Genomic DNA, 25482 nt, shown 5'->3' with positions numbered 1-25482 from the left:
TGTACAAAATGTCGAGCCAACATTGTAACAGTAGTTATTAATTAAAATCAAACATATAAAAATAAAGCGAATGCCCACAGATAAACCAGTGTGTGTGTGTGTGTGTGTGTGTGTGATTGCCTCCTGCATCAATAACGATGTAACGAGTTCCGGGAGATAAAGGCACAATCGCTGTTTCACCGTCCGATGACTTTGTCTCGAGAGGAATATGTCTACAGTATAGCGATGCCGCTTCTGGCTCCAAGGCAATGAGTAGCTGATCGTTGCTGATTCCAGCCTGTTGAAAAGTAGAAATATAACTTTAATTATATACTTTTACCCGTACGGAGCAGTACGTATTTTTTGTTGATTTTTAGTATCATTGGTGGTATTTTAATTGTATTATTATTATTATTATTGTTGTTATAAATTGATGTTTGCGACAACGAGATGAATAAGCACAGTAAGTCATTTTGCTGTTCGTACTATAGGACTATTAGAAGTACAAATTCCATTTTGACATTACGTGTGATGCACTTGCTGTTATCTTCAAATGTTTTTTGGTACAATAGGATATATATCATCATGTCGTGTATATCAAACTAGATGATGATTTGATGAGAATATACTCGGTATTGCCACACTATTCTCTGTCTTTTATACGGGTTCTTCATCAAGACTTGTGCAGAACTCGTTTGTAATCCATGAAAAGTCAGTTAATCCAGAATTAAAACAAATAGGTATGTGCCTGATATGATTATTTAATTATTAGTACAATTAATGCAATATTTCACACAGAATTGAACCTGTTCTATATTCGTTGTAACAGTTCATTTAAATTTAAGCTCTATCTCGCATTCATTGTTTCAAAGTTAATGTATCTAAAGCCTTACAGAACATTCAATGCTTGATGTTAAGAAGTGAATTTGTAAATTTAGAAACAAATCAGTACGTTTGATGTGATCACGAAAATGCCACCCACTCCCACCTCTGTTAACGAACAGCATGGATTAATATGCTGTAATTATAGGCCTTTTCTGAAACTGATTTATCTCCCTTGATAGAAACCTCTGCAGCAGCGACAACCACTTCCCGGGACTATGCATTTAACAATGGTGTTCGTAGATGAAGGAATCTTTGAAACTTATAAAACATAGAAAACTTATACTTCAAATGTTTAAATGAGCAATGTGATTAACACAAGAACGATTGGATATATGTTGCAGAATCCTCCAAAGGACAAGACTTTACAATTTATAAAATGGGTATCCAGTTGGAGGGATATTTTGAAAATGTATCTAATAAAATGTTCTTGACTATTTTGCAATTAAAGATGTCAAAACATAAATTACCTAGAAAAACTTATCATTGCAATAAAATTCCATATGAAGAGAGAAAAGGCATCAAATGTTAAAATAATGTGTTGGTTGACGAATTCCATTGCCTCTTTGAGTGCGAATTCTTCAAGGATGTGATACTTAATTTGATTAAGAAATAGTATTTCATACGACCGAATATTTTGAAATAATAACATTTAATGAAAACAAAAGAACACAATACTAGTAAAATATTTAAGCGGATTTGTTAACAAAATTCTAAATGAATTAGAACTGAGTAAAGAACTGAATAGCTACCTGTGCTGATTTCACATTTCAACCCTTTGATTCTCTTTTACATATTAAGTGAAAATGTATATAAAAAAATGTTTTAATTTAAATCTTTGATACTTTGACTTAGATACTTGCTTGATTTGTAAATTCTATATAACCCATGCTCTCACTTTCTCCTAGCATTTTCTCTCTTTTCCCTCTTGTTTATATTACACCCTGATTGGGGGGGGGGGGGCGAGTGGCCGAGTGGTCTAAAGCGCTCACCGTTACGGATCACTGCCATCTCACCTCTGTCTGCGTGGGTTCGAGGCTCGGGCTCGGCCAATGTGTGTACGTGAGAAAGCTTGCATGTAGTTTCTCGTTGATCGGTGGTTCTTTCCATGGTTTTCCAAGGTTCTTCCTCTGCCATTTATACTGCCGCGAATGCATAGCCTATCTTGTGCTGAAAAATGGCGCTAAACACTACAACAACAACAACACCATGATGGCTTCTTATATAATTGAGCTTTGACCTTCGCTTGTATGCCTTGTATGTATGGCATGAGTATGATTATTTTCATTAATTCTTTTTCTGTCCTATTATTTTCGATAGTTCTACAGTATTTTAAAAATACTTCAATCTGATCAGTGCTATGCGAAAAGTGAACTGGATTAATATAACACAACGTTGCAAATCCCCCATAATCATATTTAACTCGTAGCGTTTTCTCTGTTTTCATACTTTTCGGCAACTTGTTTTGGTTATTAGCAGATAACTGTCACAGTATATGAGCCACGTATACATGATATTGCCAAGATCATAACTTCTTCACGTGCATTGCTTGATCTTTGCGAATAAAAGCTAATTATTATAGCAAAGTGTGCTGAATGACAATTATTTAAAGGGATATCCATATGAAACGAAATTTTAGCGGACAAGATGTTTTAACATTAATAAATCTATCTTTTGTAAGCATAGGACAGAAAATCGGGCTTTTACCTGTATGGCCGCCTCACGCATAAAGCTTCTGGCTTTGTCGTTCCATATAGCGGGCACGGTGAGAACCCACTGGGTCTCTTCTTGAAAAGAAAATGTGCCGGTAATTTTAGATGCAAACACTTTATGGAGATCATCTTTCAGATATCGAATAACAAGAAGTATCACCTTCATTGCTGGCATCTCCTTTCCAGATTCATCCTTTATTATTGTTTGGCGGCTGAGATTCTTAAAAGAAAATTAAAGTAAAATACTCGTGTTTCTGATATATGGTGAACGTGGTCGAATTGCCTGTTTTAAGTGATATTATGCTTCATCTTCAAGACAAGATGTATACAATATCAATACAGTATCGCAATTCATCCAAATCCCCATCCAGATACCGTCTACCTGTAGTTCTTCTGAGCTTTATTTATTGATACATTTTATTTTAATTAATTAATATTTTATTTAATTAATATTTTATTGTATACACATTTGATCTTACATGCTTGAACTGGTGTTCAATACAATCCTTATTTCCGTATCACACGAAGAGTGCAAATACCTAGGTCTCTTATTTAACGCCGGTTCATCGATATTGTCAGAGGCAATGAATCCAAATTCAATAAATCACAGTTCGTTTTGAATATCATCCCTACAGTAAAGCTAAATACATTTCGAAACAGTAAGCGATAGGGAGTACGCAATATATACAAAATCGCATTGTTGTTTTGTTATTAGTCGGAGGGAAAATTCATTTCATATAGCTTAAGAATACGTCAAGGCTTGACGGCCTCCATGTATCAGGACACCATATCAAATTTCACTCTTTCCGCTGACTCGTAATAAAACACACACACACACACACACACACACACACACACACACATATATATATATATATATATATATATATATATATATATATATATATATATATATATATATACTCGTTTACACATTCATTCACTCGTATTTGAAGAAAATATTGCAGACAAAAAAACTTACTTAGCTGTGAAAAATGAACATTCATTTGTTTCATCAATATTTTCTACATCTGACTGTATTTGATATCTTTAATGTTATTACAACCATTGTCCTTACATTCAAATGTCAGGTGCTCCTTTTTAAGAACGCCAACTTACCCTGTCATTGAAAAGGGACATCTTGAATCTTCTAAAATAGTACCAGTCTTTGTGCGCATTGTTCTCAGCCAAGGTGGCATATTTGTCTTCAGCATCATAGCCAAAAGCATGCAATGTTTCGCCATCTGGTGTTATTAAAGCTGTCGTGGGTGCCTTCGGAGAGATACCTACTCCACTGTTCCATTCGTTGACAAATATTTTTGTTGGTTCCTTCTCGTATTCATGTCTGAAGGAGCATGCCCAACTTGAAAAAGTAGTTCCAAAGTCGATAGCAGCCACCAGAAGCTTATTAGATTTTACAGAAGCCTAAACAAAGAAAATTGCAAATCTAACTTCTAGATATGCAGCGGCACTAAGCTATTTGATAAATACAAACTGTTTAAACAAGGCCAATCCTTAGAACCTCACAATTCCGGTCCGTACAATTTGTGTCATAGATTAACTGCGATAGGTTTATAACATTTATCTTCTATAAAAAGTGAATGTCATCAGATGCAAGAGCCTGTTAGGAAATGGATTACTCTAATATTTCCTTGCATGGATTACTCTGATATTTCTTTGCATGGATTACTCTAATATTTGTTTGCATGAATTTCTCTAATATTTCTTTGAGTGGCTTACTCTGATATTTCTTTGCATGGATTGCCATGATATTTCTTTGCATGGATTACCATGATATTTCTTTGCATGAATTACTCTGATATTTTCTTCACCTGGCTTTCAATGCTGCGAGGAAGATGGTTTGAAATATAAAATATTTTATGAATATTTTTTGAATATTTCAAAACTACCCTTGGCGGTAAAGTAAATTTGGTAAAACATTTGGTAAAACAAATGATATATGACATTCAATATTTTTTCATTTCAATTCTGTAAAACTCTAGAAACTAAAAATGATTCAATTATCCCATGTATGTATGTATGTATGTATGTATGTATGTATGTATGTATGTATGTATGTATCAATCTATTAATGTCTTCCAAACATTTTTGATACGTAAAGAAAATATAGAAATATAAGTATATATATCTTTATATTTAATAGTATAGATTGATTGGATATTTGAGTAAATATAACTTAGTATTATTCTAGAAAGTCAGTTAGGTACAAAAATGAGTTTCCTAATGGTTACAGTGTTTTTCTATTGTCGTTAAAATGTCTGTCAAATAGCACCCAATGTATCGCAAATTCCAAAATACTTTTTCAGGAACGGGACTTGAACTTTATTAATCAACGTTTGCAACCTCTCTCGACAAACGACGATAAAATAGTCAATAGTGTCTTTTGTATAATGAAAATCTCAATATGAATAAAACAAGGTAGCCAACATTTATAGAGGCCATCACGTCAGCGTTCTCGCACGACTGATCAGAATTGTACCCCACCTTGAATCTCGTAAAATAATTGTCTGACGCGGATGTAATTATATTATTTAATCCTGATTATAGAGCAATAAATTAATTCTTAAGCAACTGTCCGTCTGTCCGTCTTAATAATTAACATACACATTTTCTACGGAACTTCATTGATTAGCACATATATTTTACACAGGCTTTCGCACTCAAATACCAGACAACAGAGACAAATGACCAATTTTTAAAATGTATGTTTCATTTTCTCAACTTAGCAAACAATGATATCCGAAAAGACAGGAATATGAAACTTGTCACAATTATTCCTAAGATGCTACAGATCAATTCTGCGATATACAGGAATGGAACCAATATCTGGAAGCCTATGAATCTGCTCTTTTATTTGCTTGTTTGTATGACTTGTGTTGTTTACCTTTTTATTGTTTTAATAATTTCTTAATTTTCTTAAGCATAAATTAAAAGCACAATTATTTAAATTTAATTTAAATCAACATTTTAATTTAATTTATTTTTATTTCTAATTCCTAAGAACATTGAGTTTTGCATAATACTGATTTAAGTTATGTTCTGTGAGGAAGAGCAAACTAGGCACAAATCGCTTATTTTAAACATAAACGTACAATTATATTCAAATAAACATATACGATCAAATAAAAAAAAATTGTGTGAATGTTCAAATTTTTCTGTAGGTTTTGCTAGATATTGTCATATTGGTTGAAGAGGTTCTCACAATTTAAAAAAGTAAGTATTCCCTTGATTTTCCCTGTAAAAATAAATGTTTCTCGTATGAGAGATTTTGAGAATATAGAATTTTCTTTATTTTGATGTCATCATCATCATCATCATCATCATCATTATCATGATCATCATTGGCCTCTCCTTCTCGGGAGACCATGCGAGTATCGCCCTTGGAGTGTCGTCTGTCTCTGGGGATTTGGCATCGTCTGCTGTGGATGTGCAGGCCTATGCGCGAGTGACAGTCCCTATTGCAGTTAGTGCAGACGTACTGGGTAGTCTGAGTTGCTGGTTTTGCTGCCGCACTCTTCTTTCTCTCACGTTGCTCTGCTGGCAACTGGCCTCACCTCACATCAGCGAATGCTATGCCCTTGCGAACCGTCAGTTTCCAGGTGCCTCGGTCATCGGCCTGCACTTCCCAGCTGTCGAGTGAAATGATGCATGCCTTCATGTCCCTCTTGCATACATCCGTGAAACGGAGTAAGGGGCGTCCGACTCTTCTGGTGCCAGTGGCCAGCTGTCCATATAGGATGTCTTTTGGCAGCCTCGCATCCTATATGCGTCGGACGTGTCCCAGCCATCGAATGCGGCGTTTGCACAGCAGGGAGTACATGCTGAGGATACTTGCACGCTGCAGGATCTCGCTGTGTGGGCGCGGTCTTGCCAGATGATTTTCAGGATGCGTTTTAGGCACCCTATATGGAAGGAATTGAGCCTGCGCTTTTGCCTCATGTAGCTGATCCAGGTCTCACTTCCATATAGGAGGGTGCTGGGAACACAGGACTGGTATACTTGGATCTTGGTGAGCCCTGTCAGCGTGTTGTTTTTCCACACCCTCTTAGTTAGTCGGGCCATGATGATATTTGCCTTTCCAAGCCTTCTATTCAGTTCCACAACGAGCGAGATAGTGTTGCTGATGGTTGATCCCAGGTAAGGAATGTTGCTGACTGGTTCAATGGTGACACCGTTAATTTTGATGGAGAGGGCAGTGGTGGCATCTTTCGCGCTGACTTTTGTCTTTTTCAGGCTAATGGTGATCCCGAACTGCCTGCAGACATCAAAGAAACGATCTCCCAGTCTCGGTGGTGGGGGGTGGAGGGGCATACTTGGTGTGGATCACCAGAGCCGCGTCATCAGCAAAAAGCATCTCCCTGATGAGCACCGACCTCACTCTGGTCCTCGAGCACAGTCGTGCCAGGTTAAACAGCCTCCCCTCGGACGTTGTGTGCAGATATACGCCAGTGGACGAGTCGAAGGCATAGGACAGGAGCAGGGAGAAGAAGATCCGAAAAGGGTCAGCGCCAGAACGCAGTCCTACTTCACGCCACTGTTGATGGGGAAGGAGTCTGAGGAGGATCCAGCATACAAGACTGTTCTCTTCATATTGGCATGGAAAAAGTTTATCATGCCGCGAAATTTTGGGGAGCAGCCGATCATCCTGAGAAGTTCAAATAGGCCCTTCCTGCTGACCAGGTCGAAGGCCTTGGTGAGGTGGATGAACATTATGTAGCGTGGCTGACCTTGCTCTGTTCTCTTCTCTTAGAGTTGTCGAAGGGAGAAGATCATGTATGTTGTCGACCTGCCTGCTCCGAACCCGCACTGGGATTCTGGGTACACACGGTCCGCTAGCAGCTGCAGCCAGTTTAGGAGGATGCGGACGTACACTTTGCCAACAATGCTCAGGAGCGAGATCTCTCTGTAAATGTTAGTCATTGAGGTCGCCCTTACAGAGGCAGAATAGCTCATTCGGATGAAGCAATGTTGGTTTCCCACGTTTGATAGACTCAGGCGGGATATTGTCGCCACCTGGTGCTTTGTCCTTTGTAAGGGAATCGATGGCTTTGCTGAACTCCTTTAAGCTGGGCACTTTCTGTATGATGCTAAGGGCCACATCGGTGACTGACGTTTCTCGAGAGTACAACTAAGAGTAGTGCTCCATCCATCTGACCATCTTTTGCTCACGATCTGTGATTTTCTCTCTAGTTAGAGATTTCAGGAAGGCGACCTCTTTCACTGTAGAGCCTAGGGCCTTCTTGATGCCACTGTACATGCCTTGTTTCGCTGGATTACTTCACACAGTTGCTGCCAGTGTAGTGTCTGTTGCTGTAGGTACATCCTGCTGATCACGAGGGCGTGGTCGGAGTCGCAGGCTGCACTATGCTAGCTTCTGATGGTGAGGACTCTGTTCAGGGCAGAGCGCCAAGCAATGAGACTGGGGTGTTGTCGTGACACTTTGTATTGTAGCTTACACTTGAAGAAGGTGTTTGTAACACGCAGGTCATGGTAGGTGCACAGCTTCAGCAGTTACTTACCGTTTTTGTTGGTCTTTCCAGTACCATGATGTCCGAGGCAGGTAGACCATGACTCGTGGTCTGCACCCACTCTGGCATTAAAGTCATTGAGGAGGAATAGTGGCTCATCTTTAGGGCATCCTTTGATCTGTTCGTCCAGCTGTCCATTGAACTGATCCCTTTGGTCTTCTGAAGACGTGATGTTGGGGGATGTTGACAGGAGACACTGAGGATGTTGACAGGACCTGTAGCACTGGCAAGGTGGATGGATAAAAGGCACTCCGTACCCCCAGAGGGAGGCACAACTGAGACCAGGAGGGTGTTTTGATTACTAATCCAACTCCTTGCTTGCGGAGCACCACAGGTGCTCGACCCTTCCAGAAGAAGGTGTAATTTTCCACTCTGAGGGAGCCGCTGGAGGTGAGCCTGATTTTCTGGAGAACAGCTATGCTGACATTTAGTCTGGTGAGCTCTCTGTTGATGATGGTCGTCTTCCTGCCGTTGTCCACCTCCCTGAGGTCGTCAGAGATGCCTGTGCACATGGTGCGCACTTTCCATATTGCGAATCGAAGAGCTGCACTCTTCTTTGTTGGTTTCTTGTTCTTTATTTCTGGTGCGGAGGTTCAGTCTGCTTGTCATGCTGAGCAATACACTGAGCTCCAGGCACCCACTGGAGCAGGCAGACGTTGGCGGGCCCACACCTTACTGACCGGGGCTGTCCGGCGTGAGGCCGGCGGTAGTTGGCCAGTGGCATGCGTCGATCCCTTCCACCGTCGAAGCTGACCCGTGGCGCCCCTTCCCTACGCCAATCGGGTGGGACTTATAACCCGTAGACTGCCAGCTTTCGCGTTGTTTCCTCACAAGGGCGCAAGCCTGGGCGTGGAGTATGGATATCCTGGGCTGTCCAGTCGTCAGGATCTCTCTTTCATCCTTGCTGGTGGGGTCCAAAGGAATGCTGAGCATGTCATTTGGAACCAGTTCGGATGCACGAGCTGCCGGGAGAAGGTCGTAGTTGACACTCAGCCGCCTTAGGGGTTCCACTCCTGATTATCTGTCTGGGTTTACTCCCGTATCATTTCCTACTCCCGAAGATATCCACAAGGCAGCGGGGTTTTGAAATCAGAGTTTCCTTCTCCAAGACGAACTGCCTGACAAGGCTAACGAGCTCCATTTGCCCGGGTTTGGAGTCAGAATTTTCCTTCTTTTAGACTGGATGCCTACCTAGGCTAAGGAACTTAGTCTGCCCACTCAGTTATACCGCCGGGCACTCGGTCGCGCCACACAACAGGCTCTGTGAAAACAGTACACACCCCATAAAGGTGCTGCTGTGGACACAATAGTGAAGGAGAGGCCATATGCAAGTAACCTCCTGCCCAGCAGAGCCAGACAATGGTCCCTCGGCGATCACTGCACCTGGAAAGGAGAGGCTGTGAGAGACGCTTTACTTTCCTTTGGCGAGCTGAACGTCAGAATGACAAATTCTGCTTTGAGTTTGAGGAGACACAACTAGGCTTTACTCCAAATGTGCACCTCATAGAAAATTGCTAGCTCTGTATAACTATTGTAACGTTTATCAGTTTGTTTAAGATTTATATTTCATACTTGAACCTCCAGAAAATAGTAAATCCGATACTGTGAAACTTTGTTTCCGTATTTCACAGATAGTCAAAGTTGTCTTATTTGAAGTATTTTTCTCCCGCACATATAAGCAGTCATTTCAGATACAATTAGTTTATTTACTAGTGACCAAAACTAAGTGTAACTCGGAAGTGGTATAAAGTATAGGGGCATGAAATAGCTATTGGAATTTAACATGGATTGGAATGGTATATCGGTTATGCGAATTCGACATTGTAGTGTGGGGCAATACAACCACCCCCTTCTGTTCGTCCTTATCGTTCTCCTGATTTTACTTGTTTCCACTTTCCTTTTGCGTTTTGAACATATATCTTATTAAACGGACTGTTACTTTGAGTCACTTTCATTAAATCTCTCACCATAAGCTTTACCGTTGTCTGCTTTCCAGTCCTAATGCGTTAATGGCCTATGTCGCATTGCACGATACAAATATTAGGCTGGAGAGAAAGAGTGTGTGTGTGGGGTGGGTGGGTGGGTGGTGTGTGTGTGTGTACAAGGGAATAAAAGTAAGGAATAAGTAGATGATACGAACAGGTGTCATCATAAGAGACAGGTCCAAATGCATCACCGCAATTTGCAAAATTATAACCTTGTAATCAAAGATTATAAAGGTACCTAAATATTAGTTTCTTAAAGATCAAAGCAGGCTAAAGTGTGAGTTTTGAAGAACTTTTTGTTCGTGTATGATTTCTTATTCACTTTTTAGCAAAACGGAAATTTAAAGAGCTTATGACAGTTGTACGAACACATCATGATCTGAAGATTGAGTACATTTCAATAATATAAATGAGATTTCGTCAGTTTTAATTATTTATTTGTGCATATCTGTTATTTATTTTAAAACTTCCTATGGCATTCGTTACTTTATTTGAAATATCGTGGTATTGCCGAATACCCTAAAGGGAACTTGGATGCATCACGTGGTTAACTTACAATCTTGTAACTTAGCATTAAAGTGGGAAAAGAGATTATCAAGTCAATACAAGCGTGCATAGTGTGCAAATTAATAAAATATCTTGTTTAAAAAGCGAGCATCGAGTAGAGACATCGAACTGAAAATTAGAATAAATACAATCATATGAAGAAAAGTGTATTAATGCATCAGCAAAGAATATAAACGCACTGGTTTGTGCTTTTTAATTACTAGCTCATATGAAATGAAACTTGTATACAGTACATTCAGTTTTGTATATCACTGTCTCCTGTTTTTATTCACCTGTACATTCATATTTAGTACATTTGAAAGATGTTCCGTCCCTTACAATATGTATCAGTCTACAGCTACAGAGAATTTGTAAAAAGAAGTTCATATTTTCCCATTCTAAACACTTTCATCAACACAAATAGCGCGTGTTCCCTTTTGTATGAAGTTGTACGTTTGCAACATTACCGGCAAGATATTAATAGCAATTTACTCAAAACAAAAGTTTAGAATGTTTCCGCATTTTAAAAACTTTTATTAATTTAACAAATGGTTGAGCAAACAAGATAAATCAAGGAAGCTAGCAAGTCATCGTTAGAGGCAGAAGAAAAAAAAATGTCAAACGAAGTGCTTGACATTCAGTGTCATTCCAGTGTGTTCCGCTTGGGTAGAGAGTGCAGTCTAATGTACAAGAAGATGTGCAGTGCCATGACATGGACAAATTATGTGCATTAGACTGCTCCGTCTCCTAACAATATCATTTCACAAGGCATTCACCGTTTACCTCATTTTTCCAAACTGCAAAAGTAGGAAGGAAGGTATGGTTTGAAATGTATAAAGCATGAAGGGATGAATTAATTCCTGGCAAGGCTTGAATTATGCCGCGTACATTAAGCAGGCCGTTATAGTATGTTTGACTTGAGACCATTATAGCATGTTTGACTACTGACCACTAAAGCATGTTTGACTATTTGCCACTATAGCATGTTTGACTGTTTGCCACTAAAGCATGTTTGATTGTATGCCACTAAAGCATTGTTGACTATAAGCCACTATAGCATGTCTGACTACAGTGCAATTTCATAACTTTCTGCCGAAAAAACACTGTGAATATATGAAAACAACGGCTTCATATCCAAACTAAAATTTCAAAGCAACAATGGCTCCTTAACCATTCTCTGTACTCCGTGCCAGCTGATGTTCAAACTTAACGGATTTTAACTTTTAGAAATAAGTAAAAAAAAATAATAGAGAGCGCCATTGATTCCATATTAAAATGAACAAAACATGCACAGTTTACAATAATCTATTGGATACATTGAATCGGTAAAACAATTAAAAATATAATGCAACAAACCTAATGTATGTGCTTTTTTTTGTTTATAGGTTTATAGTAGGTGTTTGAAAGATAATGTTCATACCGGGTAATTAGCCAGTTTCAAAGAACAGGCGCCATATTGTAAAGTGTTCACGATACTTTATGTGCAGAAAAATGCTCTCCTGAAAATCTTTGGATAATTCACAGTCATACATAATAATGCATGTGCTTAACACATTAACATGCATTACAAAATAACTAAGAAATGATATTAGTCCTAACTATTGACCAGAATATCTTTCAGAAAATCTCATACAGCAGCACTTTGGCATATGTGATAAATTAAATATTAATTTGTGACATGTTCAGTTTCTTCCGTACAGAAAATATAAATAATTTTTTGGAATTATTTTGTCTTCAAAACTGAAAGCATCCTGATATTATCATTAAATAACATTACTGGGGAATTTCGTACCTTATTTACTAATGGAAAATACCGAAGTGCTAGTACTTTGGTAATTATCGAGATTTATAGATTTGTATGGGAAAATGTGGACGAGTTTTTCGGATTGATATACTGCGTGACCTTGGGACAAAACGAGTTCAGATACTCCCATACAAATGCAGCAACCTTTTATTATATGCTCATTTTCTTATTCTACCTAAGGCTTAATTATATAAACAAAAAACAAAAAAAAACACTACAAGAGACAAAGTAACTGAATTAATGCTGTATTCCAAACTAAATACATAAACAACAGATTCATCAGTACACAACAACAACATTATTAATGCGCACATAGCTCAGCCCAGATAAATTTGAATTTAGTCGTGCGCTGGACAGCACTTTCGAAAGAAATTAAGAATCATGTTGTCAATGAATGCGCATTGCAACAACTTTTCCATTTGGTCTGGAATGAATACATTTCGGTATTTTTGTCGATTTTACTAAATTTCGTGACCATGGACTGGATTTATCTGTGTCAATTCTACATGAAGTACATCTGATTTCAGCAGCAAGAGAGCGGCGTGTTGACATCTGCAAGTGTTTCTGTTGTCATTGAATGTTTGGAATGATAATGTGGGGAAAATATGAAATCTTTCAATTGTAATCGTCAAAAATACGCTATGGATATACTGTTCATTTCAATTTGAGTGCAGTAAGGACGATGTAATTGCACTTGGAATGTAGTGGAAATTAAAGTACAATTTCGAAATGTCTAATCAAGCTTAGAACCCATGACATGGCTCGTGTAATTCGGATTTGCAGACCTAGGAAAGTACATTTTGAGGAAATTCAGGATGTAAAACTGTAAGTATATTTTTTGCCATTCTTATTACCATCTAAAGAAGACACGTTTGTGCGTTGTCACTTACGTGTTATTCGTAGGTATCCGGCAATGTTATGACCTGTCTGGCGTCTATCCCTAGTCTAAATCCGAAACATTGTATCAGAAACGTGAACGCGTAATATTGCAAAGCAGCCGATATGTGGCAATCCACGAAACATCTACTTTAGTTCATTCAGAAACAAATTTAATCAACGAAAACGTAAAACGTCAACTGCATGAGTGTACATTATTTGTTTGAAAAGTAATTCCTAATACACTCTTAGGCACATGTGTCGTGCACGTGAGAGCAATATGGCGGTGTGCAATATCGTAAAATATTGCACGATTCTGACAATGTAAAGTTAACGGAGACAAAAATGAGCATATAATAATTATAGGTTACTGCATTTGTATCGGAAAATATGAACGAGTTTTTAGGATGTAAATACTGTACGACCTTGGGATTGCAGTATATCCATCCGACAAAACTAGTTCATATTTTCCTATACAAATGCAGAAACGTTTTTATTATATGCTCATTTTCTTATTCTACCTAATGCTTAATTATATTAGCAAAATACACTACAAGAAACAAAGTAACTGAATGTATACCTTATTCCAAGCTAAATACACAAGCGCAGATTCATCATTACACAACATCATTATTACTGCACACATAACTCCGCCCAGATAAATTTGAACTTAGTCGCGCGCTCGACATATCTTTCGAAAGAAAATGGCATATCTAGTTAAAATTGAAATTTTGAGTCATATAGTGAATAAATGCGCATTGCAACAACTTTTCCATTTGATCTGAAATGAATAGATTTTGGTATTTTTGTCGATTCTACGAAATTTCGTGATTATGGACTGGATTTATATGTGACAATTCCACATGAAATACATCGGACTGCTTATTTCATTTTGAGTGCAGTAAGGAGGGTGTAATTGCACTTATGTTTGAAATGTGTAATCAAGATTGCGAGCCTATGACATGGCTCATGTAATTCGGATTTGCAGAATTAAGAAAGCACATTTTGAGGAAATTCAGGATGTAAAACTGTAAGTATATTTTATTGCCACCTAAAGAAGACAGTGGATGCTTTGTCACTTGTATGTTATTTGTAAGGACACGTTCTGGCGTATACTGTATAGCTAGTCTAAATCCGAAACATTGTATCAAAAAAGTTAGCGCGTAATATTGCAAAGTAGCTGATATGTGGCAATCCACGAAACATCTGCTTTACTTCATTCAGAAACAAATTTAATCAACCAAAACGTAAACCGCCTACTACGCGAGTATACATGATTTGTTTACAGATCAAAAGTGCAAGCGTCTGCGTCCATCGTCTGTTTACAATAGAAGGTAGTTCCTTTATGCACGTGAATGCAATATTAAGGTGTGCAATATCGTAAAATACTGGACGATTCTGACAATGTAAAGTTAACGGAGAAATAAATGAGCATATAATAAAAACAGGTATATCTGTAATTTTAGAATATTTCGTAACCTATTCAATCGTACGGTGTTAAGTGTGGATTTTCCAGAAATGCATTGTATAGACATGGAAGTAAATCAGATAAGTTTAAGTTTGCAGAATGATAACAAGTACATAGGCGCACACTTTATATCCAGCAGGACCCGATCACATGGTGTAGTTGTTTGTTGGTTTTTTTTTCCCGCACAATGAGCAAAATTGGTCGTTAAACTATTCTAAAGATTTCCCCGCGGAATAATGGCTGTACATATTTCATAAAAATAATATTGACCTTTACTAGACCGGAACATACATTTAATCTCAATCTTATAGGATGCTACACCCTTTGAATCATCCTGGATAATACAATTCCTCTAAACAAATGTCAGAGGATAATAATTATCTTTTCGCACACAAACTCTAATTATGCTAATACATATTAACAACGGTAAGAAGACTGAAATTCACATAACATTGATACTGAATCTGACTATTCATATTCCCCTTTTAAATCATCACCAGTATAATCTGTATCATCTTCTGATAAATTATGCGGACCATTAAACTCCATTTAATGATGAAAAAGGTCATACAATCAAATTTTTTGTCTTACCTGCAAATTTGAATATGCTAAATCCAGATGAAAGTGGAAAATCCATATAGAATGACAAGGCAATATATTTATGCGAATGAATTTCTTTCAGAGAGAGAGAGAGAGACAGAGACAGACATACAGAGACAGAGAGAGCCAGAGGGGGAGGGGGATGGAGAGAGGAAGAGGGAAAGTTATTGAAAGATTGCTTAAGATAGATACCTTCTGCTACTACCCACCATGGTGTATGCAGAGGATAGTCCCGTTCAGATTCAAGTGTGAAAATTTAGTGATTTGTATGCATAAATTATGTGCAAAATATATTTGAATATATTAAAGACTCCCTACTTACAAAACTAAATAGATGTCAAAATAAATCACTTATCTAAATTTAAGATATATCATGTATTCATGTAGTACCAATGCTAATACGTGACCTATCCAGATTTCCAGTCATGGCTATCGTATCGTAAGTCGCAAAAGTTTATTTTTCTAAACAATAAAGATAGAAGCGCTAAAACTGTACATATGTTCCACTAATGCCTTCTTAAATGCTTGACAGATCGGTATATTCGAAAATGCTGAACTCACAGTTAAACACAATATCTCACCTATAGCCACCACCACCCCACTCATACATTTTGAAAATTTCAGTACTGCATAGTGAAACTTTAAGTTAACATTTAGTGCCTCTTTAACTGACACAGTTGTGACTAATACAAAGAAAACTGGTGGCTACTTGTCTGCAAATCACTGATTTAAAGCGATTTCTTTATTGCCAATTCAACTTTTTTTTATTATCTCTGCTATCTTGCATTTCTCCACCGGTATCGTTCATTCAGTGCTGCTTGCCTAGCCTCGTGTTCAAAACATCATGAAAGGCCAAGGCAAAATACCACTTTAGTTAATAATAGTTAATAATAATAATACTAATAATAAATACGCATTATATCATCTATATTTATTCACAGATGAATTTGCAGTTATAATGGCGGTTGCTGTATCATATCGGACTGCTAAATTATCCCCCTCCCCACCCCGGTTGGGTACTGACCACTCTCCTGATTGCTTGATCGATAACTTAAATTTTGGGGATATTTTGAGGTTTTAGGGGATATAACGTAACTTATTTCGATATGGTGACTTTCAATGTTCGGCTATCAGATTATTTTAGCGAGAGAGAAACAGAGAGACAGAGAGGCGTACAGACAGACAGACAGATAGGTGGTTCTGCTGTGAATAGTCAACAAAATAATCAGATTGGGTTGTTTAAATTCGTGTTCATCTTTTCAATCATGGTGAGATTAACTTGTATTATCATCTAAGAAACTAAGATCATTGTACTCCATCTTGTGTTCATAAAATCCTGGCATACCTGTGAATTCAAAACTTGAAAAAATAAAATGAAAGTGGAACCTTCTACGGAACGATAACGCAAAGTTCATAGCCATAGAAGAATTAAGTTTTGTCAAACGAGGGAGGGAGGGAAAGGGAGAGTTATTGAAAGATTGCTTAAGATAGCCACCTTCTGCTACTAATCACCCTAGTCTATGCAGAAGATAGTCCCATTCACATTATTGTATGAAAATCTGGTGATCTGCATGCATAAAATATTTGCAAGACATCTTATATTATCTGAAAGAAGCCAAACCTACAAAACAAGACAGATGCTAATACAAATTACTAATCTCACCTTAAGATATAAATCTATTCTCTGATCATGTATTGAAGTAGTACCAATATTAATACTTGACTTATCCAGATTTCCAGTCGTGGCTATCATATCGTAACTAGGAAAAGTTTTTTTTTCTTAACAATAAAGATAAAAACTCTAAGACTGTACATAGCTTCCACTAATGCCTTCTAAACTGCTTGACAGATCGATAAATTCGAAAATGTTGAACTAAGAGTTTAAGCACAATCGAACCAACTATGTTGAAAAACAGCATCTCTGACACAATTAAAGCGCAACAGTACGAAAGCCCAATATCTCGCCTTTGCGCCACCACCACCACCCTACTCATACATGATGGTTGGAAATGTCAGTAATGCATTGTGAAACTTTAACTTAACACTCATTACCTCTTAAACTGACACAGTTGTGACTAATACAAACAAAACTGGCGTCTACTTATCTGCAAATAACTGATTGAATGCGATTTCTTTATTGCCAATTCATCATTTTGAAGTACCTCTGCCATTTTGAATTTCTCCACAGCAATCGTCCATTCAGTGGTGCTTGCCTAGCCTCGTGTGCAAAGCATCATGGGAGGCCAAGGCGTGAGTGTGATTTGGATTTTTAACGTAGCTTTATCAATTTTTAGTCATATCGCTACGATGTCTGCAGCGTGGCAGTTTATAGTGATGTCTAGCACTGGGTCATCGTGTCACATACATGTCGCATCATGTCCCACCCAGTCACATTATCCTGACACCAGGCCGACCAGTCCTAACACTAACCTCCTAATGCTGAGCGATTAGCGAGGCAGCAACCAGTACCGTTTTTATAGATCATTGGTATGGCTCGGGAGGCCAAGGCAGTAACTACTTTGGTTAATAATAATAATAATAATAATAAATACATGTTATAGCATCAAGATTTATTCACAGATGAATTTGAAGCTATAATGGAGGTAAATTATCGCCCTCCCAATCCCGGTTGGGTAGGTAGTGACCACTCTCATGATTACTTAATCCAATAAGCTACATTTTTGGGATATTTTGAGGTTGGAGGGATATAACTTAACTTAGTTTTGTATGGCGACTTTTATTGTTCCGTCATCAGATTATATCAGAGAGAGAGAGAGGGAGATCGGTGGTTTGCTGTGAATTGTCAACAATATAATTAAATTAGGTTGTTAAATTCATCTTTTCAATCACGGTCAGTATAACTTTTTTTTTTATCCTTGAGAAACAAAGAAGATCATTCTAATCGACCTTATGTGAAAAAGATCATGCGATCATACATCTTGGCATACCTGTGTATTGTAAACTTGGAAAATAAAAATGAGAATGGAACCTTCTATGGAATGATAACGCAATGATCATAGCCTTAGGAAAACGAAGTTTTAAACGAGAGAGAGAGAGAGAGCATCATTTGGATGATTGACTTAGTAATTATCTGCTTCCACCCACCCACCTTCCCTCATTTATGTATAATATACGTCCAATGAAACTGATATCCACATGCCAGGTGAGTTTTATACCAGATCTCTGCAGAGACCTCAATGTCTGGAAGAAACCTAACCTTGAAAATAAAGTAAATGTCAGAATAATCTCGACTCATGTAGGTAAGCACTTTCAATACACAGGTGTGTCAACATGACAACTTAAGATACACATATACACTGACCTAACTGCAGAGACCTCAATATCTGGAAGAAACCTAACCTACAAATAAAATAAATGTCAGAATAAATGCCTAATCTCGACTCGTTTAGGTAAGCTCTATCAATACACAGGTGTGCCAGCATGACAACTTACAATACACATATACACTGACCTAACTGCTGCTTGAGGTTCATTTGTGCTTGAATACTGGAAATTGTCGCCGTTTCAAAAACTGTAGAATTCCTACTTGTTACTGAAGTTTTACTTACCATTGTATCATCTAAAAGAGTTATAGAATTCTTCTTGTTTTTCAAAAGTGAGTTTATTTGTGGATGCAATTTCTGTACCGTGTTCAAGGAATGTTATAAATAGACCAGGAAGTTAATACAGAGCAAAGAACAAGATTAGGGCCCATCAAAGGATAGTTACTATTGTCTCTGTAAAGGAAAGGTCACAGCCTTCAGGTATAGGTGTATAATGATCTTTAAAAAAAATATGGTTTTCAATCTTTTATCCAACCCCTTTTACAAAGAATTTCAGTAACTTTACCAGAGGCATATTTTCACATGTAGTCAATCATTTCATTTTTCTACTAATGTAATTGATCATCATCATCATGATCATGATGACAACAATAATACTAATTTTAAAAACTACTCATTAGAACACTAACAGTTATTCACAGATAAAATAAAATTTATCATGGTACTGGCCATATAATGAGTTCTGATCTTACGTCTGACTGGGGGAACAAAAATAGATAGATAGATAGATAGATAGATAGATAGATCAGTAATAATAGATAATAAAGTTTTTAGCACTTAAAACCAAGTCCCATTCTATCATAAGTAAATTATAACGGCGAGGAAAACTGAATCTCAAATTCTAAATTATATATTGGTTATATAGTCCTCTGAAATTGAATGTTAATATCTCTCTTTCAGAATCTAAATCTATTTACATTTGACGCAAGTTATAATTATATAAAAATCAGCATGTTTGCAAAACTGTCAAACAAAATGTTTCTCTTTTACAGTGAAGTATATTACACTTTTGATGCGTCTGTCTTGTTTTAAGTCCATTAAAAAATATATTTGTATCTTTGATCGACAGTGAAATGTAAGATTATAGCAGAGGTAGTCCGAATACAAGACTGCATCTAGTTCAGTGAAACAGAGTCAATTACAACAAGCCCTTTGCATGTTGTTAAATTGTTAAATATCTGCCACACCAGCAAAGAATATAATGTACACATTTATAAGGAAGACAATTTAACTGGATTCGTCCAAAGTAGTGACAGATTAGGTTCATTGATCTACATTGAATTGTTGCACTAAACATCAAGTGGAGTGATAGGACAGGCAAGTTTAAAACAGTGACATCAACAACAACAGCAGCAACAAGAATAACAATAACAATACTAATAATGCTCATGCTACTGGCTAGGAAAATGGCGGTAATCATAGAGGTGGTGTTGCTGGTCCTGATGATCATGATGGTGGTGGTGGTTATCATGTTACTCATAACAGTAATCATGGCTCTTTATTATCATGGTTGTGATAATTACAATCATGGTGATTTTAACGCGGCACAGATGATGGTGATGATCCTGGCATTGCTAAGAAAATAATTAAAAGTGAGGATAATCGTAGCTGTAATGGTGATATCTATGACGATATAAATTACAGTAATGTTCATAAAGATTACGATATAAATGACATAAATGGTAATAACAATGACCATATAAATGGCATTAATGATAAAAACGGTAACGATATGAATGACATTAATTTTCATAACGATGACGATATAAATGACATTAATGTTCATAATGATGACGATACAAATGACATTAATGTTCCTAACGATGACAATATAAATGACATTAATTTCATAATGATGATGACATAAATGATATTAATGTTGATGCTGATGGCGATAAAATTACATTAATGGCAATAAGTATGACGATATAAATGACATAAATGGTAACAACAATGACGATATAAATGGCATTAATGGTGATAATGCTGGCGATATAAATGACATTTATGTTCATAACGATGACGATATAAATGACATTAATGGTGATCATGATGACGGTGATGGCATTTATAAGAGTGAGATTGATGGCTATGATGATATGTAAAGTGTAATATTTTAACCCCTAATAAAAGATTGTTGTGTAATACTGTCGATTGCAGAGAAATATTTCTTGACGACAAAAAGTCTTAAATTTGAAATTTAAAAACAAGCGTTAGAATTACTACGCAACCAGAGGAAAAATCTACAGACCCTTTCTCATAGTACTTTGATAATACAATTTATAAGGTATCTCATGAATGAGGAACAAAGTTATAAACTACAACAAAATAGCGTCTGCCCTTCTGTCCTTCTGCCCAACTGTTCTTCACAAAGAGGCAAAAAAATAAAACAAATGCTGGCATTAAAATCCATCAACTTTAAGCATATAACAGTGGCGTTTCCACGAACAGAAACCCAACTTAAAATCCATACTAACTACACCCCAGAACAGTGGCCGCAGCACAGAACAAATGTTAATATTAAACGCCATCCCACCTCAAGCTTAGAACACGGGTCATCGCAAATCCGACATCAAATTCAATCCAAATTCGACCTGACAGCATGCACTGAACAGAAACCGACACTAAAGTCCATTGTACATAACAGTGGGCGGGTACTGAACAAATACAGGCACTCAGTTCTAATCCTCCTCAAGCCATCTCAGTGTCCTTCGCGAGAAACAAAAGAAAACCCAAAAAGATGGTTCCAAGTGAAGCCAAGAGCAGAGTCGATTAATTCCAGCTCCAAAAAAATAAAAGAGACTGTCACAAGGAACAAACGCCGATTATAAATTTCATCATGAAAAACAAACGTTGAGACATAAATCCAACCTAATTAGTCGAGAATAGTGGGCGGTGCACGAAAATATGGCGACTCTTAAACGTATCCCTACTCAAGCTGATGTCAGTGGTCGGTACGAAAGAATCGGCATTGAAAATACGTCTCAGCTAATTGTCAAAGAAGTTGCCGTGGCATAGGAGAAGCAACAAGACTGAAAATCAATCCAAACTCAAGCCAAGGACATGTTCCATTAACCAGAACAAATGCGAACATTAAAAGTTACCCTCAACTTCTGACCAGAAAAACGTTGACATTAAGAATTTACCAGACTCAAGCCCAAAACGTAATCAGTACATCACAACTCGGCCATCACATGGAACAAGGTCGACAGTAAATTCCATTCCAGCTCAGGCTCAGTATATTAGCTTAGAACGACGAGAATAGTAGTCTGTGCATGGAACAAAGTAGACACCAAAATCCAACCAAAATCAAACTGAAAATCAGTCCTAAATACAGCCCGGAACAAATGTTAATACTATAATCCATACAAACTTTAATCCACGAAAGGTCTATTGCAAAGAACAAATACTGACACCAAACTCGAACGCATCTTAAAGGAACAGCCTTCATCACACAAATCAAATGCCGAAATTAAACACCGTCTCAAATGATGCGCAAAACAGAGGCGCTCCACCCCAGTTCAAAAACAAAATAGTGGCATTGACACAGAGCAAAGGCAGACACTAAATTGTATTCCAACTCAGGTTAAGAACATTACCACGAAACAGTGACACTAAAATCCAACATAGCTTGCGCCGAGAATATTGGCCGTTGTTCGGAACAAACGCAGACATAAAAATCCCTCTTTACTACACCTTATCTCAGTGGATGTCACACAATAAGTGGCCTAGGAGCAAAGATTTCTTTTACAATGGTTTTATATGCCCATACAGGCTGTATTAGGTTCCAAGTAGCAGCAATGTTTCATTTTTCAAAAAACAAGCTGTATTAAGTGTCACGTAGCAGCAAGGTTTGTTTCGTCAATCCTCATGACGTAAATGATTCTAGTCGTTGTGTGCTTTTGGTTCGTTGTTCTGCCTACCACTGTCTTGGACATAAACCTAACCACCATCGAGTACATTGTCCTGATGATTGGTTTGACCAGATATATAGTTTTAAAATGCATTTACTTCAATGAAGTTTTGGGAATCATACAGTAATTATTACATGAATCAAGTGGAACATAAAATAAAAACAAATAAAAACATATATATGCCAAACTGGCATAGTAACAGACAGGCAGATAGATATATAAACATTAGGAACATTCGATGGAAAATGGTCCTGTTTTGAAACATAATGAACTTTGCATTTGTTTTTCAAATATCCTATATACCTTTTGGTATTAAGCGCTGATCTTTTTCTTCACTCGATATTGTCTTCCATTTGAGACGTTATACAACTACAAACATTAATTATACCTTTTCTTTTTCCTCGCATAAAAGTATTTTCGACTGAACCTTGTACAGCGTAATGAACCACTTAGAACAGGGCTGCTATAGGACACTGCGACCACTTAACATAGACAACAGAAAAATATCAGTCTTTACTTCAGTCGTAAAGTCTCGATTGATTTGAAGACGTCTGTCAGGTAAAACAGAAATTTGTAAAATGTTTAGTGCGCTCTTTCCTTAAGATTTATGACTGCCTGAGTCAGCATGGAACATAATTATGTACTGCAATCCAAATGGATCATGTTCAAATAATGTGGACCTCTAACTGAGTAACATATTATTTTGAACTTGATTTATAGTGAAAATGTTCAATGTTGTTTATTTGTGTTCATTAATCTGGTAGGAGTGACCAAGCCCCGTGAACATCGCGTAGATGGGCTTGGACTCATTATCCAGAAGAATTGAGGGGAAACATAGAAAAGGTGGTTATTAATCCGATCCCTTCCACCACTAATCAGGTGGTCAAAACCCAGTACTCCATCTCAAGAGAGGTGTCGGGTGCCCAGTGTCTATCACGCAGCGTTTGGCAAGCAAGTCCTGCACCCGGTGACCAGTGTCACCCTTAACAGTGTAGGGGAAGGTTGATCGAGGTACGGGTTCGCTGTAAGAAAGGTGGACTCCATGAGTTGTCGCGGAAAGAACTTTATTGAAATTATTGATATAATGGATCACATTCTCGACATAGAAATACATCTACACAAATTTTATAATTTAGATATAAGAAATATATATAAAATTACGATATTCTTTCAAGCTTACCAACTTCATACCATTCTGGAATTTCTGTATTATAGAAAATATTGTAAATAATTAAATATCGAATAAATTAACGATAGTCAAGATGTTTAAACATTTAATACTTTGGACTAATACATTAATCATCTTGTAAAAAAGTAATGTATTGAATTGGACGTAAAATACCAAAATACTATGCATCATAACTTAAAGAATCTTTTATTTCTAAATTAATTATTGCTAAGCATGAAGTTGGTAGTGAACTCGTCTTTAAGAATAGTCAATTTTATGATTATAAGAAAATATAAACTCTTAATGCTATTCAACTTTCCAATAAATGACAATAAAGAATAGTAAAGGAATATTAAAAGAATCCAAAAATGTTCCAAACGCGTCGATTTAAGATTGAATTGCTACTAAAACAAATCACCCAAACGTCTTAAAACATTTAAAATCCATATACCCTAGAGACAATCTTATAAACACATACAGCTTTTTACCTGTAAGAAAGGTGGACTCCATGAGCTGTCGCGGAAAGAACTTTATTGAAATTATTGAAATTGTTAAGAGTTTATATTTTCTTATAATCATAAAATTGACTATTCTTAAAGACGAGTTCACTACCAACTTCATGCTTAGCAATAATTAATTTAGAAATAAAAGATTCTTTAAGTTATGACGCATGGTATTTTGGTATTTTATGTCAAATTCAGTACAACACTTTGCTACAAAATGATTAATGTATTAGTCCGAAATATTAAATTTTTAACTATTTTGACTATCATTAATTTATTCGATATTTAATTATTTACAATATTTTCTATAATACAGAAATTCCAGAATGGTATGAAGTTGGTAAGCATGAAGGAATATCGTAATTTTATATCTATTTCTTATATCTAAATTGTAAAATTTGTGTAGATGTATTTCTATATCGAGAATGTGATCCATAGCAGCAGGGAGGGAGAACAGACCAAGTTTATTTCTTCGAACGAAGGCTCCTACGAAAAAATCTTTTGTAAAAGCCTCTATTTACCAAATACAGGGCTTCCTTAGGGTATTAAAATTGGATCAGCCTACATATGAGACCACACTAGGACAGTCGCCCTCCCTGCTGCTATAGAGAAAATTATTTTAAAATATTTTGTCAAGACCGATTTGTAAATTTTTTATCATCATAAATTAAAATTATTAATATTATGATATTCATGGACGTTGGAGAAGCATATGCTACTAGATTAGCACGAGAGCGACTAGAAGCAATAAAGAAATATATTCCCGTGAAAGAATCTGTCAAACGAAAAATACGAGTAGTTGAAGATGTTGTTGTTGTTGTTGTTGTGGGGTTTAACGCCATTTTTCAGCACAAGATAGGCTATGTATGGCGGCCAGTATTAATGGTGGAGGAAGAACGCGGGAAAACCCCGGGAAGAACCACCGACCCACGAGAAGCTACTGGCAAGCTTTTTCACATACCCACATTGGCCGAATCCTAGACTCGAACCCACGCAGACAGAGGTGAGATGGCAGTGATCCGTAACGGAGAGCGCTTTAGACCACTCGGCCACTCGGGGCCCCCAGTTGAAGATGCAAAACAAGGTTTTACGGAGTCAACTGAGTTATTATTTAAACCTATCACAACAACCACTGAGCGAGTTCTATTAGGA

General features: G+C 37.0%; 1 protein-coding gene across 1 annotated transcript in view; it reads right to left on the bottom strand.

The window, feature by feature from the left end:
- Positions 1-19052, bottom strand: part of LOC149782199 (heat shock 70 kDa protein 12A-like) — a 50545-nt gene extending 31493 nt beyond the window's left edge. Inside the window, exons 1-4 of the mRNA XM_089935085.1 lie at positions 18971-19052; positions 3693-3998; positions 2569-2793; positions 44-277 (exon numbers count right to left, since the gene is read on the bottom strand). Coding sequence (XP_089791211.1) covers positions 44-277; positions 2569-2793; positions 3693-3998; positions 18971-18973 — 768 coding nt within the window. The 5' untranslated portion in view covers positions 18974-19052. The remainder of the gene's footprint in view (positions 1-43; positions 278-2568; positions 2794-3692; positions 3999-18970) is intronic.
- Positions 19053-25482: the final 6430 nt, after the last annotated feature.

This window comes from Sinohyriopsis cumingii, chromosome 15 (genome assembly GCF_028554795.1).
Source record: "Sinohyriopsis cumingii isolate HCF-2022 chromosome 15, ASM2855479v2, whole genome shotgun sequence".
Classification (NCBI taxonomy): Eukaryota; Metazoa; Mollusca; class Bivalvia; order Unionida; family Unionidae; genus Sinohyriopsis; species Sinohyriopsis cumingii.
This window is presented reverse-complemented; position numbering and strand designations above follow the sequence as displayed.